The 18,980-nt window shown below is 44.9% G+C and overlaps 1 protein-coding gene across 3 annotated transcripts in view; it reads left to right on the forward strand.

The window, feature by feature from the left end:
- Window positions 1-2,457: 2,457 nt before the first annotated feature.
- LOC146805855 (synaptotagmin-like protein 2) overlaps window positions 2,458-18,980 on the forward strand; it is a 234,820-nt gene continuing 218,297 nt past the window's right edge. For all 3 annotated transcript variants that reach the window (XM_085620557.1, XM_085620556.1, XM_085620558.1), the window contains exons 1-2: window positions 2,458-2,644; window positions 14,706-14,875. In XM_085620557.1, the coding sequence (XP_085476683.1) occupies window positions 14,721-14,875 (155 nt within the window). In that variant the 5' untranslated portion in view covers window positions 2,458-2,644; window positions 14,706-14,720. The remainder of the gene's footprint in view (window positions 2,645-14,705; window positions 14,876-18,980) is intronic.

The raw sequence follows: 18,980 nt of genomic DNA on the forward strand, positions 1-18,980 counted from the left end.
CACCAAATATACAGCATCTACACTGCCCTTCACCCAACCCCGAAGTAAGGGTGGAAAGTGTGGAACACCACTCCACACCAAGCATAAAGCATCAACACTGCCCTTCACCCAAACCCGAAGTAAGGGTGGAAAGTGTGGAACAACACTCCACACCAAGGAGCAACACTGCCCTTCACCACAACCCGTAGTAAGGGTGTAGACTGCAATCACAAGTAAAATAAATACACTCACACTTCAAATATTTGGCTTCCTCTCTGCCCTTCACCCTTACCCGTAGTAAGGGTGGTAAGTGTGGGACACCACACCAACCATGTGCCAAATTCTAAAAACACATTGTCATCAACACAAACGTAACATCAAAAGTGGGTGACATTAATAGGTCATGCCGCGAACTCCAAAGTGAATGGTATTGCTGCACTATTCCACAAGTCACAAACGCAGCAGCACCCCAACCAGTGGGAGAGCTGAGAACTAAACATGAGCAGAACACCACAGTCTCCCAACTGTACAACCTAGAAACGGATGACCAACTAAGAAGGAGCCCACACATAAGCACGGACAAATGACTTACACTGTAACAGTCAATAACAACACACAGCATGTATAAGATGCTCACAAAATTAACATCCATGAAAGAAACATACGATAATACGATAACCCACGAATACAGTGATACAGAGTAAAAGCAAAGATTTCACCAACTGAAAGCTGCAGGCAGGGCTATAAAAATTAATGGACCACTCTCCCCACACAGCTGGTACAGTCACCACAACATCTAACATCTCTGTGGTACAGAAAGTAATTGTTGGTACACGTAGATACTTTTCCACTAGGTCTTCAATCCCAACAAAAATGTCTTTAAACCGTTCACCATAACCAATGTAAAAGAATTAGGAACAATAAAAATTGTAGCACCAAAATGAAAGAACCATGGGGCTGTCAAAAACAAACTAGTGCTGCATAAGAGCTGCACTTCAACAATAGAAAACAACATTGCTTGTCCCAACAGCAATGATGTTAAGCTGCCCACACACCCCCAAGACAGATTTTGCTGCTCTTTGAACTAAAATTATTTTTTTCTACACTTTTCAAATTATTCATTTTCCTACCATGCGTTGAAACGGTAGTCAGCAGGAACCAAGATCTTCCATGACAAATAGTTATAGTCTTGTGAACAATCAGCACAGGCATTGCATCCAGGAAAGTTAATACTGCTAGTAGATTAATGCTGAGTAGCCGTTCAGTACAGTACAGTCAGTGCAGGCAAGAGTGCAAGTGAAAAGGATCGCTCACCGGCATAAGGCACAGCAAACTTCACCATGACTCGAACAACGAAGGGAAGATGACGGGTGAAAATACACAGTCAGGGTTACCTCAGCATAGGGTGCTGTATAGACAGACAACACAAGAAGATGGCGGCACGTACAGAAGATACAAACAGAGAGGCTCAAGGCACGTACGCACGCTAAACGTGCAGGATCAGCGAACGCTCTTAACGGCATCATAGGAACCCCGCATGACGTCCCTCAGCGCTGCCAAGACCACGGTAAGTGAATGCATGCTTGCCTCGCGGCGCATTCAAATGCCGCATAGTAGTAACGGTAATGACAGATAAAATTTACGCTTCAAACAGTGCCCAAAACTGCACTCTGAAAGTTTACAGGAGCAGGAGTCGCGATGTATTAGGCCGCTCCTACACGAACAGCAGATTAAATCCCATGCTCTCAGATCCTTTAAAAGAAAAAAACACCATTGTTGCCAAAAAGGTGTCGGTTAGGAGACACAGGAAGCACGATGTTACTATTCACTACTCGATGAGGAAAACTTCAAAGTCAGTTCATGTTCACACCTACTCAAAGTGAAGGTTTGTGTCAAACGGCAGCGAGGAATTCTCCCTGCTGAAACGCTGACCGATGAGACAGGTGCAGTCCTGAGGCCAAAACACGCGAATCACTAGCGGTTGTCTTAATGACTAATTGTAACAGAGTCTCGCAGGGCCACATGAAATTCAGATCCCTGAGACCGCGAAAAGTGGAGTATGCCCTGGTTGGTAGGCTATCCGGTGGAACAGGACGCTGGTGAGGCATACAGTCTTCCTCTATACTTAAAGTTTCTTTAAAATTCTTCTTTACTCGGCTTAGTTCCTTGTCGGTTAGCATCCTGGTTTCTCTCTCACAGTTCACATGTGTAGATTCTTCTTTGGTTCTTATTTACAATTGTCACCAAAATATGTTGTAGAAGAAAGATGTCCAGTTCTAGAGTAGATTAGTTAAGTTGGTTTATTTAAGTAAAAGGAGCAGCCTTCCTGCTGCTCAGCCCATCTTCTAACTGACTCTCTCACCAACCAACATTCTACAGCCACCTCACACCCCAGCATTCCACCACCACAGTCACACTGGCTGAGCTGCAGGTGTAACAAGTTTCTATGGTTAAACCTTAAATAAACTCTCGCGATATCATAGCGGCGTTTTTTTGCTGTAGGCAGGTACACAGACTCCGTCTCCGACATTTCCAAAAGGGGGAAACGTAAATAAAAGAATTTTGAAGCTGAAAGAAGAGTCCACTGGGGATCCGACTGACGACGTTCTCCTGAGGGCCTCGCGCTCCGGTCCTAACGGTGCACGGATTTCCCCTGCCGCCTGCGGTGAGTGTTGGCTCCAAGATAAGAGGCCTTTACCGGGCGGGAGGCTTTCCTGCTAGCAGATAGATTATTCTGGAGATGTGGTTTGGTGATAGGCCTGTTGCGAGACTCGAGGCCTTTCTCGTCTCGGCAGTTACAGGCAGGCGCCGTGGATCCGCAGGCTGTGGGCAGACAATAGTATTTTTTTCCCGCTACGGTTTCTCCTTAAAACGCAGCCTAGCGTGACGATGGGCCCCTCCCCAAACTACGCCATTTGTTATTATCACGAGCGCAATATGTTCTTAGAGGCCTAAACTGCACAGATCACGCGTGCATTAATCTATAATGCTAAATATTTAATGCGGGTTGTTCCTGTACCACCCCCCCCCCCCCACCCCCTTCTTAAGGCTAACTACGTGTATTCGTGAGATGGACGGTAACACATACTAATACATTAACGGGACGGCAGTCCCGTGCTAAAGGCCGCAACTGAGCTTGACGCAGTAGTAACCGCGATGTCATTGGAATCTGTGTGAATAATTAGGATGGGGAAACCTTTTTATTTTTTTATTACCATTTTTTTTTATGCTGCAAAGGTCACAAATTGCCTGCGACGTAATTCGGCGTCTTCTGCAATTCCTAACTTTGACCGTACACGTTGCTGGGACTGTTGTTAATGTTTATTAAAGTCGTAATGGGCTCAAAATCCAGATATGTAACTCCATATCTGTCGGTCTGACTTCACTTTTTACACGAGGGCTTCTTGGCTTGGCTGGTTTCGGTAGTTCTAGTGCAACGACAGAAGAAACCGAAATCAAAATAGCGAGACCGTGTCAGTTGTCCTCCTGACTTGTAACCCCTTCGGGTGATCTAATTGTGAGAACTCAATGGCTTAAGCTGACTGCAATAGTCCACTATTCATCCTGCTGTCACAGATCCCATCTCCACAGGCGCAATCTATAATATCTGTTTCAAAAGCAGATGGCTACCATTTGCAATGCTGCTGAGCGTCTCTGTGCAGCATGGCTAAAGGGAAAGTTAGGAAAAAGCGGGATTTTTCATTCTAATTTTACTTTACGCCGCGTTCCACATCTACGCTGCTGTAGAATGTGGGTAATAGACATGGGCAATACCAATAAATCTCGCAAAGACGAGACGTATTGGCCTTGTCAGTGTATTTATTTTAACAGCTGCATGCGGTTGATGGCATATTGCAGGTAATTGTTATAAAGTTGGACCACCCTGGACAAAGGCTGCACCTGTAATACTGGAGGTCTTTTTTTTTTTTTTGCATATGGGATGGGCAGGATCAGTAGCAAAATTCTGACATTGGTACCTTCTAAGTAATTCTTGGCATGAGATGGCACCCTTGAGAACATATTCCGCCTGTCACGACGGAGGTCATTCTTGTAGGGGGGGGGGGGCACACGTGGTAAATGGGAGGCAGGTGTTACTAACTCCTTGAGGAGTAGGCGTTTTGATTAGTAAAGTATGAGATTACATACATATTTAGGGGCATGCTTTTTTAGCAAATATATGGAAAATTGTACTTAAGAGCCCCTCTTTCACCCATTTTTTTAAAATGTGAAAATAACATTTTGGGGACGGTGGGCGAACCACCGACAGAACCGTCCTAAAAAGAAGCTTGACTCACTCAAACATGTCTCGTGTGAAAAACTTAAGTATGCGTGTGGTTTACTCAGCTGGTCCTGGGCTTTCCGGTTGTTTGATAAGAATATAAGAAGGAATGATTGAAGAAACGCAGTAGACCGATGCACAGTGAAACGGATTGGTCGTAAGGATATACTGGTCCTCGTTGTGAGTAGTGCTCTCGCTCTGCTTTAATGAGACGTATCTGCTCAGGCTTCCTCATCCAAACTGCCTCAACGTCAAAGCCGCTGTGATGGGCGGGCAGCTGCTTTGTGTGCAATTTTTTACTGTCACAGGTGCTACGTGCAGAAGGAACAATTGCTGATACAAGACCAAGATTAAAATAGTTTCTCGTACAACAAATAATAGTTTAATTACGCACATTAACAGGTTAGCGCGTCCACCCCGTACATTATAACCGTTCATGTCCAATGCATTATTGGAATGCAAAAAGAACTGTTGATGGACAGAATGCAAAACAATGTCATACATTCACCCAGTACAGAGATCTGGGCCTAAATCCATCGTTCTTTTGCTCACCACACCACCCCAGTTCAGACATGGCCATATGCAAATCAGTCTTGACCCTGTGCCTCATGGGAACAGTCCAGCCCAAACTGCCAGGCCAGGTCCTTCAAGAACTGGAAACAAGCTTCCTAGGACCGGTTTCGGGGTTTCACCCCTCTTCAGCCAGGATAGCCTGACTCCAGTGGCATGGAGAGCACAGGACTCGCGTCTGAGCATATCCGTCCCACTCGGGGTGACAAATGCAAACCAAAACTGGTCCTAGGATGCTTGATTCCGGTCCAGGGAAGACATGGCTTGGCAGTTCGGGCTGGACTGTTCCCATGAGGCACAGGGTCAGACTGATTTGCATATGGCCATGTCTGAACTGGGGTGGCGTGGTGAGCAAAATAACGATGGATTAAACCCAGATCTGTGACTGGGGGTGAATATTTTGCCAATGTGCAACATTCCGTCCATCATCTTATGTGTTTTGCAATACATTATTGGAATACATGATTTTTAACTTTGCAGTTGCTGCCAGGCTTTTCTCTCAGCTCAATAAATTGCATCACGCACATCCGTTGGCTTTTACCTGGTCACAGAATTTGAGAGCATCGAGTGACCCATTTGTTGATGTTATTTTCCAGAAGCGACTTATAAACTCATCAAAAGTAGAATATAAATATGTGAGACAAGTTTTAACAGTCATGATTTCGTTGGTGATCACATGTCCTCATTTAGGATATTGTCAAACGTCCTGTGATTTCTAGAATATGTAACTGAGACAAAATCATGAAGCTAAGTCTCTAGCTAGTTAAATATTACCAACAGTTGCTGTTTTAGTTGCTTATTGATCTCCTTTGATGCTGTGCTTCTATCTAAAACTGGACGTGGTCTCATTTTTTTTTAAACCACCAATTAAATAGGTCCAACTTCCCTATGCTGGCCTTAATTAATTAATGTCCATATAAAGGCCAGTGCACTCGGCTGGAATGCTTTATATGCCGAAACTAGTCACCTGGTCTGTATGTTTCTTCATTGCTGCTCTTCGTAAGGCTAGGAGTGTTAGCGGGGTAGAATAACCACATTAAATCTGCTAGCTGGTTCCTTCTAATGGTGCTCAGATCTTATTGGATTTTCTTCAACAGATTAGTGCACTGCACGACCGCATAACTGGTACTTTACTAGGTAATCATTATTGAGCAATCCACATGCCAAAACATTTCACGCCAGATCCCTATTTTTTATTTGTATGCTAGCCCAGGTAGATTTCCAAGTTAGATGTAGCCTATGATAATTGTAATGCACTTGTAGTACAGGACGTTGCAGGGATATGGGCTTTATATCCCCATGTTTGGACACCCACCCTTAAATGAATTCCCATTATTTTTATTAACAAAACATAATCTGTTTGCTCAAACTCCTAGCTAATCAATCTTGGTAAGCTATAATCTCTAGTTTGGCTCATTCATAATAGCAAGAAGCCGATGTACTCTTCGACTTCTCCTCGTCTGTTGGCCGGCGAGACGAGGAAGCCTCGGCATTCTAGGACTAATTCCCCCGAATGCGCACCTTTCTGACTCCTCACCTCCCTGAATTTTTGAAGGCCGGAGTGACCCCTGCCCAGCTAAGAGGTTTGAGGCCATGCGCCTCATTTTTGGTTGGACCGACCCTGTCGACACGCTTTCGGACCCGCTGGGTCAGAAGAGACCCCATAGGGTTCCATGCTGGCAGCTTCGGCCCCAGCTTCGTAGGAGCCCCAAAGAGCCATATCTGGCTTCGTACCGATGCCAGTCGAGCCATCTCGGCCTTCTCCGGCACCGGTCAATCAATCACGAAATTTGTAGAGCGCGCTACTCACCCAAGCGGGTCTCAAGGCGCTGGGGGGGGGGGGTGCTGCTACTGCTAGAAGAGCCAGGTCTTGAGGTGCTTCCTGAAGGAGAGGTGGTCCTGGGTCAGTCGTAGGTGGGTGGGGAGGGAGTTCCACGTCTTGGTGGCCAGGTAGGAGAAGGATCTTCCTCCGGTGGTGGTTCTGCGAATCCGTGGGACGGTGGCGAGGTCCTATCATCAATGCTCCCAGCACAGCCTGAGTAACCTTCCCCATTGTCATCCCGACTCTGACATGCAGCCTGAGCCTTATTTTCATCAGCCTGGCCTCGGGGAAGACTCAGAGGGGTCACTGGACCCTTTTGAATACCAGCCCTATGAGGAATAGAGTGTGGACTGGTGTGAGGATCTGGGTGAGGCCAGCGGGCTCGATACCTCTCCAGGTGCTGGTTTGCTTTCTCTGCCTTCCATGGCTACTACGGAGGAGGGAGCTTGTTACACAATGGTTGGTGCATAGGGCGGCTCAAGTCCTTGACTTGACCTTCAGCTCCCAACCGTGGCAGTCAGGACTAATCTCTTGACAAAGTTGCTGAATACGGTAGTCTCCACGTCATAAACTTTACTCCCATTCAATGACGTCTTGTTGGGTACCTGGTCCATACCCAAGACAGAGGTCCTGTTATTAGGATCATTGCCCGCCTTCATTGTCCTGCACCTGGGGACACAAACTTCCTCACGCAACACCCTACCCCCCTGGTGGTCCAAGACTCTCCTCTCCAAGGCACTTTCCCTACCACTCCACCGGATAGGGAATCCAAGAGGCTGGACTCTTTTGGGATGATGTTTTCTTCTGCCAGCCTGGCATTGCGGTCCGTGAGCACCTTTGGGCTATTACTCCCCAAACTCTGAGGTACGGGTGAGCAAGTGCTGCCACAGGTTCTGGAGGAGGCCCGGGCTTTATTTTCCCAAGCTGTAAACTGCGGAAGAGATGTGGCAAAGCTCACTAGTCGCTGCGGACACGACCGACTTGCTAGGCAGAGTGGTTTCCACGACAGTTGCCATTAGGCACCACACCTGGCTGAGGAGAACTGGCTTTTTCGGGGATGTCCAAGCTTCCCTAATGGACATGCCCTTCAATGGCACCCATCTCTTTGGAGACAAGGTAGATTCAGAGCTCAAGCACATTAAGGATTCTTGTACTACGGCCAGGCCCTTGCGCTACTCTGCTTCCCCACATCCACCCCAATCTGCCTTTCGCGTCTTCAGAAGGGGCTTCCAGCCATGCCGATTTACGCCCAGCCACAGAAGCTGCACAGGCTCCCCAGCTTCTGCGTGGGAGAGGGCACGGTACCCACAGACCTCATGGGTCAATAAATTGTGGTTCAGTCAGTCCGCCACCACCACAGCTGCAATAGCCTCCAACCCTCCTAGTCTTCCCCTTTACCACCATGGGCATCCAGTTGGTGTCAGGATTCGCCATCACCTGCCCCGATGACTGTCTATAACATTGTACAGGTGTGTTTTACAAATTGTCTGAAGGGGCTGCTGCCTCCCCTTCAAGACTACGCTCTCCCCTCGTGCCACAATCTTACGATCGATTGATGGAGGATCATCTGTCCCTTTGCCGTGAGGAGGCCACGGCTCTCTTGGCCAAGGGAGTCATAGAGAGGGTGGTGTTATTCCTGCTACTTTCTGGTTCCCAAAAAGAACTAGGGCTTTCGTCATATCTGGTTCCCAAAAAAGGACAAGAGCCTTCGTCCTATCCTCGATCTCTGCCCTCTCAACCTCTACCTCAAGAAGGAGATATTTTAAATGCTCAGGTCTTCTCTGCACTGGACTCTGGAGACTTTATGGTAGCGTTGGTCTTGCAGGATACCTATTTTCACATACCCGTCCTGCGTGCCCATTGGCTCTATCTGCAGTTTCCGGTAGACCACGACAATTTTTAGTTCACTGAGCTCTTCTTTGCTCTATCAGCGCCCCTCAGGCGTTCACCAAGGTGATGGTGGTGGTTGCAGCTCATCTGCAGAGATCTGGGGTGCCAGTCTTCCCCTATCTTGCTGTTGAAGGCGGGCTCGTCCCAGGCTGTCTTCTCCCACCTCCAGACGATGGCGAACCTCCTGCACTCTCTGAGGTTCACTATCAATGTGCCAAAGTCACACCTGACTCCCTCTCAGACACTCCCTTTCATATGAACTGTTCTGGACACAGTGCAGTTTCGGGCTTATCCTCTCAGGCGGCGAGTACAGTATATACAGGCTAGGATACCGACATTTCAGCCTCGATCCTGGGTTTTGATGAGACTTACTCTGAGGCTGCTGGGCCTCATGGCCTCCTGCATCCTGCTGGTAACACATGCCCGAAGGAATATGCAGGCTCTGCAGTGGGACCTGCAGCACCAGTGGGCGCATGATCATGGCAATCTCTCTTCCATGGTTTAGATCTCAGAGGGGACTGCAAACGATCTGCAGTGGTGGCTAACAAGCTGCGATTGGGTCAGAGGCAGACCCCTCTCTCTTCTCCAAACAGATCTCACAGATGCATCACTCTTGGGATGAGTTGGCCATATTGGAGAGGTGGAGATCAGAGGCCTCTGGTCTCCAATGGAATTCAGGCCTTACATCTACCTGCTGGAGCTCAGATCAATCCGACTGGCGTTGAAAGCCTTTTTTACTCTTCATCAAGGAAAGGCTGTTGCAGGTGTTCACGGACAACATGTAGTACTGTAACAAGCAGGGTGGGATGGGGTTGTTGACCCTTTGTCGGGAGGCCCTGCGCCTCTGGACATGGCTGAAATTCCAGATTATTTCTCTGGTGGTTCAGCATCTGGCTGGTTCTCTGAAAGCCAGAGCGAACTAACTCAGCCAACGGTGCCTAGCGGATCACAAACGGCATCTCCACCCCGGGGTGGTGCAAGGTCTCTTTCAGCACCAGGGAGAGCCTTGGTCAGACCTGTTTGCCACCGCTGAGAAATCGCAATGCCCGCATTTCCAAGGCGGTACTCGCTCAGACGCTTTTCATCTTAAGAAGAGCTCAGTCCTCCTGTATACCTTCCCACCCATGCCACTTCTGCCTAGAGTTCTCAAGAAAATCAGGCCTGACCAGGGCCAAGTCATCCTTGTGGCTCCAAACTGGGCTTTGAGAGTCTGGTATCCCGAGCTTCTGAGCACAGCCATCGATTCTCCAATCAGGCTGCCCCTTCGGGAAGATCCAATGTCGCAGCAGCAGGTGAGAGTTCTCTACCCGAACCTGTCCACTCTTCGCCTCCTTGCGTGGAGATTGAGCGACATTTGACAGCTTTCGACCTTCTCCTGAAGTCTGTAACCTTATCTTGGCAGCCAGGCATCCCTCTACCAAGACGGTGTATGCCTACCTTTGGAAGAAATTTGTGGCATGGCGCAAAGAAAAACTGTTGATCACCTTTATGCCCCTCTTTCTGAGGTTCTGCTTTTCATTATTTCTCCTGCCCAGCAGTGCTCTGCTCTGGGCACTCTTAAGGGCTATGTATCTGCCATCTCTGCCTTCATCCGGTTGCTCTTTGTTCAAGTCCCCCATTGTACATAGGTCCCCTAAAGGTCTTGCTCATCGCTTCCCTCCTTCACCATTCGTTTAGACTCAGTGACATCTTAATTTGGTTTTTACTTTTTAGATGTGCTATCTTTTCGAGCCTCTACAAAATTGTGCGCTCAGGCTTCTCACCCTGAAAACAGCCTTCCTTGTGGTGATTACCTCTAGCTGCTGTGTGAGTGAGCTGCAGGCCTCATCATCTAAGCCACCTTATCTCTGTCTATTCTGACAAAGTAGTGCTTCACACTCGGGCCTCCTTTCTGCCAAAAGTGGTCACTCCTTTTCATATAGGCCAATCCATCACCTTGCCTACTTTTTTTGCTCCTCCACACCCCTCTAAAGAAGAGGAGCGACCCCTCCCTCTGGAGCCAAAAAGCACGTTATCGTTCTAACTTGACCGCATGAAAGCATTCGAGGTGGACGGCCAACTCTTCATGGGGTATGTTGGTGCAAAGAAAGGTCGGGCAGTGCAGAAGCAGACTATCTGATGGGTCGTGCTATGCATCAAAATCTGCTACGCACTGGCCAAGAAGCAACTGCCTGAAGGTTTGCAAACTCATTCCACTAGCACTAAAGTGGCCACTGCTCCGTTAAACATGGAGTTCCGGTCCTGGATATCTGCGAGGCAGCAACATGGGCTTCCCTGCACACATTCGCCAAATATTACTGTCTAGACAGTCAGGTCCATAGGGATGGGCACTGCTAAAAGCCTCTCTCAGATGAACAAATTACTTTGCTTCTGTAACGCTAACACCCTTTCTGGAAGTAACTGTATCTAGTGGCAGATTCCTTACCGACACACTGATCCTCCCCGCTCTGTGAACTGATTTCTAGGGACCGGGATGACCCATTTCAGAGCCCTAGTTTTACACACCAGTGTCAGTTTTCTTCATGGCTCCGCGCTTGTTACATGGAAAGTCGTGAAAAGAAACTTATTTCAGCGTACCTGGATGCGGTCTATATGAGTACTGCAGCGTCATTTCCAGTGCGGATGACACCGACGATGGACCCAATAGATGCCAGCTACTGGCACAGGGGTACTGCTCACGACAACTCTTCCGTATCCAGTCTGACACCTAGGGAAATTCTATGGTAAGGAATCTGCGGTTAGATATAGTCTCTACCAGATTAGGCGTTATCAAAGGTAAGTAGCTTGTTCATTAATATCACTCCTTGTCTGATAACAATTAAAGCATGATTAAACCATGCTTACAAGCCATCTGCATGCCTACGACAACATAGGACCAAAATACGAATAGTCAGGATTTGTTCTATAGCCTTAATTGCCTTACTCCTCAGCCCTTTAACCACTGTTCTAACTACCTTCCAAATGGTGGTATGAGCCAACATATATTTGTGTGCTCACCTCTCAGAAGTAGCCAGCGGGGCAACAGCTGTGATCACCTTTGATAGTTAAATCCTCATTTTGTTCTTGTAGAAAGTACATGACAAAACCTTATCAGCCATTTGCAAACACATCTGCATGGCTTCTGTTGAACATCAGCTGTCAGTTTTATGAATGACCAATGCTCAAGTCTCTCTATTGTCAAGCTAGTAGTATTTATAGGGCTGTGCATGTCTAACTGGTATACAAACGCCCAATACCTTTTGATACACTTCAGTGCCACTGGCTTGCCAAGGCACTACGATTTTCAGAATATATAAAAAGGATGTTCCTCCACTGGCTGGCCCCATGCGTTTTGAATTAGCCACTTCTCATTTGGGTGCCACAATTTAGTCCATCTCCAGCCGTGCATGCTTTAGTTTATTAATAAAACTAGTCTCCTAAAAGTGTATATTTCTCAGTGCAAACTGAGCCATTTCTCCTGATTTAAGCTTTCTAGAAGAAAAGGTTAACATAATTCTTTTTACCACATGGTTTAATTTAGGTAGAGAGATCTTCTAGCCTTGTGATATCACCGTTACATAGTGTAACTGTCACACCAGCCTCCTTTCAGCCATGAACTCCAGAATCCTGGTACCATTTCAGGTACTTTTGCGATTCCCCAGGCACCACCTTTGCCTCCATCCCCCAATGCTGGTTTCTACCACTAATGCAAGATGCAGTCTAGATAACCCATGTGCCCCATCGTAGTGTGACGTAAGAGCCCCTTTCAAACCATAGGAATGAAAAGAATACTCCCACCATCTTGTTTAGAAGATGTCACTGCATATCTCCAGCTCTGTTGTAGTTAGAAGGAAACAAACCTAAAACAAAGCCACCTAATTCAAAAAAGAAATAACATTTACATCTTATTTTAATTAAATAAACCTACATAATCAAAAAATTACCTAGCAGCCCAACTGTCCCTAAGGTGAATAGAATAAAATACCCTGGTTTTGAAACTAACCTATCTTTATTTCTTCTTCTGCACTCATCCCAATCTCTGAATCAATAATTTTTATGGATAAGCCTAAAATTCAACGACTAACCTAATTTGCACATCATCAGAGATGGGCACACACAAGTCTTCATGAGACATGCTTGCTTTATCATTGGCTCAAATTTCATCCGAAAATTCACCAGTGACTTCAAGTTGTGATTTCTGGAGCTCCCCTGACTTTTTATTTCCCTCCAAGTTTTCAGATGTGAATTATCGGAGTGAAGATAAACTACCCTTCAGTAGTCTTCTTTTGTTCCTGTTGTGACACAGTGAAAGAAAGTTGCTGTGTTTATTTGGAGTATTAACCAAAATGCTTTTCAGTGAAATCAAAATCTAGTAAGATGTGTGGTGTCTTTTTGATTTAGTCTGAGTAGTTAACTTTGTTAGCATGTTTGGTTTACAGTGTTAATGGCGCCTCTAAACAGTGGTAAATGAGAGATGTTCATTTTCAGCTTGATGCTGGGATTATGTTGTTTAACCACTACTTATGTGAGGTCTTGGTTCGATCACTGTTGTGCCCTGATGATGGTTACGTGCATTGTTAGCACCAAAGGTCCAGAACATTGACCTTCAATGGGGAAAGTAGTATGAATTCAGCAACTGTTTTGCAGCAAGCTGTTTATCTGCTTAAATTGTCCTTGCCTTTGTATGCATTTAACTGTTTTTAGCCTTGATTTTGTTACACTGTTTTCCATTAATCTCATTGAGCACGTGTCCTCATGTTGTAATCTAATGCATGTTTTGAGGAATGATTATTGTAATCCTACCTGAATAATTATGAAAAATCCGATTTTTCAGAGTCTCCTCTGAGTTTCTATTGGTTCTGTATCCAATTAATTTATTGGAAAAACACTGGTGGTTCTAATTCCTTTATAAGTAACAAACAGTAGATGAATGTGACCTCCCCAAGTAGTTCTCCTTAATTACATTTGCCTGTACCATTATTCCTAGAGGGATAGAGGAGGGCCAGGCCTGTTTGTTTTTCCTACTTTTGTTGTCCTAGTGCTCAGTTTATTCAGCTTGTAGGTGTCCAGCCTTTCAAAGTTTCAAGGAATGGTTTTGTACAGGAGTGGTCAGCGTAGATTCAGTAGAGGAGGATATGCACATAAAATACATCTGCATACTGTGTATCTAAATTGTATTTAAACAGAGTTTATCCTAAAGAATTTCATTGATCTAGCACTCGTTGACATAGTCTATTTTAGATTTCTGTGGTTTTCTAGTTGTTTATTGGCTGTTTCTGACTGCAAGTTTTCACTGTGGACTCTTAGGGTGCCTAGCAGGGGTGTTGAAAGTGGATCAATAAAGAGAGTAAGCCCCACATACTGCTTTTGTGACAGGAAAGAAGATGATAGTTAGCTTTCCCTTTAGTTGCAGACCTGGTGACCAGAGATGCAAAGTGATTACAAGCTAGAGAATATAACCATACCTATTTTAACATAAAACGAATAATTTATCTTTGATTTTCACCAAGATCTGGTACTGGCTTGCCTATTGAACAGGTAACGGGTATTCTGAATGGAGAAAAGAATAATAATATTCTTTAATGGTAATAGCTTTAATTCTTTTATTGTCTAATTCACATGTCTTGCGTCCACGCTCGTTTTTTTGCCATTTATAACAAAATGCTTATGAACTATTTCATGTAACCCTTGTGCCACACTGTTGTTTCATAAGCTTATTAAATAAGTAAATACTAGAAAATCTATATTTGCATGGACTCTCAGGCAGGAAAGAATGGGTGCAAGGCCTTGGTTCCCTTTCTCCAGAGAGTCAAGCCAATGCAGGAGTTCACCAACCTTGCTTCACAAAGCTAGAATTCTGGGAACTTTGACCCTGGAAGGAAAATTCATGCTTTTCATTTAGAACACACAGGGACTTGATTTGTCTGAAAAGGATCTGTTTAAAATAATCAAATGTTTCTAAATGATAAGCTATGAGTGGATTATTTTGGCTGCCATTGTAACTAAGTCTTTTGGCAAACTTTGATATCAGCTTAAACCTTCAGTGAGGGCATCACAAATATAAGGGAAAGCATATTGTTGTGTAAACTTCAGTTTTTTTGTAGAATAATTCATGTTTGTGATGCTTGTAGATGATCAAGAGGCTAGATGGAAGAGCATTGTCACTCTTACTCGTTATGTCCACAGGTGAGCTGAAGTGTGATGAGTATCTACAGCGGAGACTTTGGGAATGTCGAAATCAAAGGAACTATTCAGTTTGCCATTGATTATGTGGACCGGTTGTTGGAGTTTCACATTTTTGTGGCCCAATGCAAGGAGCTGGCTGTGGCGAATGTTAAGAAGAACCGTTCCGATCCGTAAGTGTAACACAGATCAGCTTTTTTGGTTTTGTTTCCTAATGTTCTCACCACTTAAAGGTGACTTTTGTGACATACTGTTCCTGGCAGATAGGTAGTTTTTTTGTAAATGACATCTAGATTTAAATAAGATGGATGTTATTTTTTTGGTTGAGAAATAAGTCGATCTCTATTTCAAATCTTCATCTTGACCTCTGGAATAAGAGGGGATGTGCAAATTTTTAGGAACTAGCTGTAGATGGTTAAATGAACCCTTTAATGTTAGCCAAGCCTAGTTGCAGGTCCTAATTTTAGTTTATCTTTCCATATGATCAGTTTGCTTTTGGTATCCCTTTCTATGGAGAGACCCTTGTGCACATCACCCCACAAGCAGCAAATGAATTACATATGCTGTTGCCTCAGGGTGATGGATCCTGAATCCAGTTTCTTCAGTGTCTTGAGACAAATCAAAATGATTCACCAGGGAAGCCACTGGAGTCATTCCACTCAAGATGGCAAATTGAGCAAATGGATTTACCACTAAATCCCCTCTGCCTGGTTGTCCCGTAGACTTGTGATGGCACAGTTGGAATGAGGTGACTCTCCGAACCAGTTGCATTATCACTAATGAGCCCTGAGACCAATGTTGATTAGAAGTCAAACCAAGCAGAGTACCTTGATTTGAACCCTCAGTTTTGCAAGGAACCAATGTAGATAGTGTTGTCGAGCCTCCAACAAATGACCAAATCTGTGGATACCACACGTCAGTCTGACCAGCAGTTTCTCCATATTTAGAATTAATTGAAGCGTATATATTCCTCATTCCATCAGGTTTGGGTACAATGGAATGCAATAGTACAAATTAGAAGATACATGCTACAGTCACCTATGGTTAACAGGAATGAAAGGAAGGATTTTCCAGAGGAGAATGATTTTCCAGAGGAGATATAGTTGCCGAAAACAAGCAGACCGCAACTGTTTGATTACACATTGAAAGCACGCTTAGGATCCAGTTTTGAATGGTAGTCAAACATACTTCCAGAGGGCAATTAGAGTCAATAGAAGTGTGATCCACTGAAAGCATCCACTTTTTGTTTGCTTTGGAGAGAATGTTAAATCCAAAGCAATGCCTGAGGCCTTCTGGAGGCACAGCATACATGTTGAGACCCCTGGGAAGGCTCCCCTGACAATGACTACACCTATAAACAGAATGGCAGAAGAGATACAGTGTGAGAATGCTCACTTAAAAATAACCTCAACCACTACAAGGCAGCGTCTGCTAGGCCTACTGTTGAAAGTCGGACAGAATATCATGGTTGACCTTATCAAAAGCAGTTGGCAGACTGTAAAGCAGAATCCCTGCCTGAAGGCCTTTTCTCCTCGGCAGTGCAGCACTCATCCAAGCTTCCTAAATGGAAGGCTGCCATGCTATGCCATGGGGAGACAGCCAATGTGAGATCCACCCAGGAGGTCATGATCTTCCAGGAAGCAAATCGTCCTGTTTGCATTTTTATGATTTTTGAAATAGAAAGGATGGACTGTGATTGACTTGTAATCCTTAAGAATCATTGGATCAAGGTTGGCCTTCACAAGAAGGCAGATAATTGCACCTCTTTAGTAAATCTAATGGACCTTGCCAAGGGTTAAAGACAGGTGCATGATGTTAAAGATAGCCAAAGACATATCAAGGACCAACACTTGCAAGATGGACATAGGGCAGGAATTGTCCAGTGATCCAGATTTGTGTCTTTTCATAGTGACGCTGATCCTCAATCTTGTCATAACTAGCAAAGAAAGGCAAACCACTGGTGACATTTCAACGCTAGTCATCAGCTTGGTGTCGGATCCCAATAGGTCTTACCTCTTTAAGAAAATCATAAATATTCACTACTTTGGTAAAGAACGATTTCATGTCACCACATAACTTGCGAGGGGGTTCCATGGGGCTGACAGAGGAGAGCTCATGGGAATCCTTAGGAGATTAGATAAAATTGTTATTGGCCAATTCCAAGCTGCATTTGTAATGATCCAGCAGATTTAATTTACCAGTTTTAACTCAGACGTTTGGAAGTCCCCACTTCATCTCAGCTCGTCTTGTCGGCAGGTGTTACACAGAGTTCTTTCAAATGTCAGACAGTGGAGAGGACATTTAGTTTCAGGAGGTGGAACGATTCGCAAGGTACTGAAGAGAGACAGAAATGTACAGCTGTTGGGCGGGAAAACATCCTTCCTCTTAACCTTGAGGACAAGAAGTTGTTCCTCAGACACCTCTGTCAGCAATACCTTGCGGATGGGGTTGGTATAAAAAAAGATTCTTCAATCAGCTATAAGTTAGAATATACTATGCTTCGTTCAGACAGTGCAGTTAAGCATCCTGTACCCTGCTTGACTTCAAAGTTATGCTTTGACATCCCATGCCAACGGTTACCTTGGTTTTGCACATTCATTTACTATTTGTTTTTTGCATGATTTATTTTTCGGATTTCACATTAAATACATAAAATTTGTTAACAAGGGGAGAGGAGTTTATTTCCACTCTTGGCCTCAAAGGACGGTCGCAGCGCAGCCAAAGGCAAGCCCGTCTGCGCCCGTCCGCGGCACACAGGGGCTACATCCCACGCCCTTTTTTTTCTCAGTTACTCTGCTAAGGAGCTGAAGCAACTGCAAGGTAACTCGCCAATTGATACTAAGACCCAGGCTAAACTAGACAAGTCGGGGATTTTAACACACACAGATAGCTATCAGAAATCTATCCAGAATTCCCCCGCCTGGAGGATCATTTCAAACAAATGATCTCGCCAGATTACACCACCCCTCCACATCAGGAGTTAAGGGGACTTACAGTTAGCTATTTGAATACTCGCTCGCTGGTAAAACACCAGCTGGAAATTTTTCAGCTCTTTGATTCAGATAAACCGGACATACTCCTTCTCACTGAAACGTGGCTTACTGAAGACTCTGTCCCTGATTTTCTAGCAGCAGTACCTGACTGCTGTTATATTCTTCAGGCAAACAGTACCTCAGGAAAAGCGGGAGGAGGGGTTGCAGCCATCATTCATAATAAACTCCAGTTCACCTCACTTGGGGTTACGGGCTTACCCTCAGTTGATAGCCTAGTTTTAAAATTTGAATCTCTTCATTCTTCTTTTATTTGTGCTTTATTTTATAGACCTCCTTATCACATGCCTACATTCCCCCAGTTATTGGTTGAAATGATCTCCCATTTACTCATAAACCATGCAAGAATCCTCATAATTGGAGATTTTAATTATTGGCCCTATGATGTATAGGAGAGTGCTAGCTCCGTTGAACTGGCAGATCCACTCCTTGGGATGAATTGCGCTCAACATGTGAGTGTAGCTACCCACATAAAAGGGTAAATTTTAGACCAAGTCTGGACTTATAACTTGGAGATCTCTAAGTTATTGGTCTTCCCTTGTACTTGGTCGAACCATTATTTTATTACATTAACTCTCTCCAGTGTTCACTCATCTAAACATCAACGATTAGAGAACCATATGGCTAGAAACTGGAGTCGCGCTAATATAGGCGATTTTTGCTCGCTATTAACCGCCACGGCTCCGTCAGCACAGGAGTCTCTTCACAATCCGGCAGAAAGCATTAAGACATGGCTTGAATCGGCTAGTCACAGTGTTGCTCCTCTTAGGAAAACCAAAATCATGCGACCTCATGATGCACAACGTTGGTTCTCTGACGATTTAAAAGCTAAGAAACGTGCTCCAAGACATGCAGAACGTACCTGGAGACACCACTATTCCCCCCTGAGAAGAAGGATTTATTCCCAACCCTGCTCAAAGAATATAAAAAGGCTATTCTTCAAACGAAGGCGGAGTATTTTTCTAAGAAAATCCTAAACTCTGCAAACAAGTCCAAGGATATTTTCTCTATAGTAGATGAGCTTTCCAAACCAGATAGTCATGGTGAAACCTGTCCCTTCACATTCCTTATGTGATTCTCTGAACTCCTATTTCATTGAGAAAATTGCCACTGTTAAGTCTAGTATTCCTACCTTTATCTCCCCCACATACTCTCCGCTTATATGTAAAAATCCACTATTGCTTGATCAAATCCCGTTGATCTCCAGGGAAGTATTTTTTGGTTTGCT

The sequence above is a fragment of the Triturus cristatus genome, chromosome 8 (assembly GCF_964204655.1).
Source record: "Triturus cristatus chromosome 8, aTriCri1.1, whole genome shotgun sequence".
NCBI lineage: Eukaryota > Metazoa > Chordata > Amphibia > Caudata > Salamandridae > Triturus > Triturus cristatus.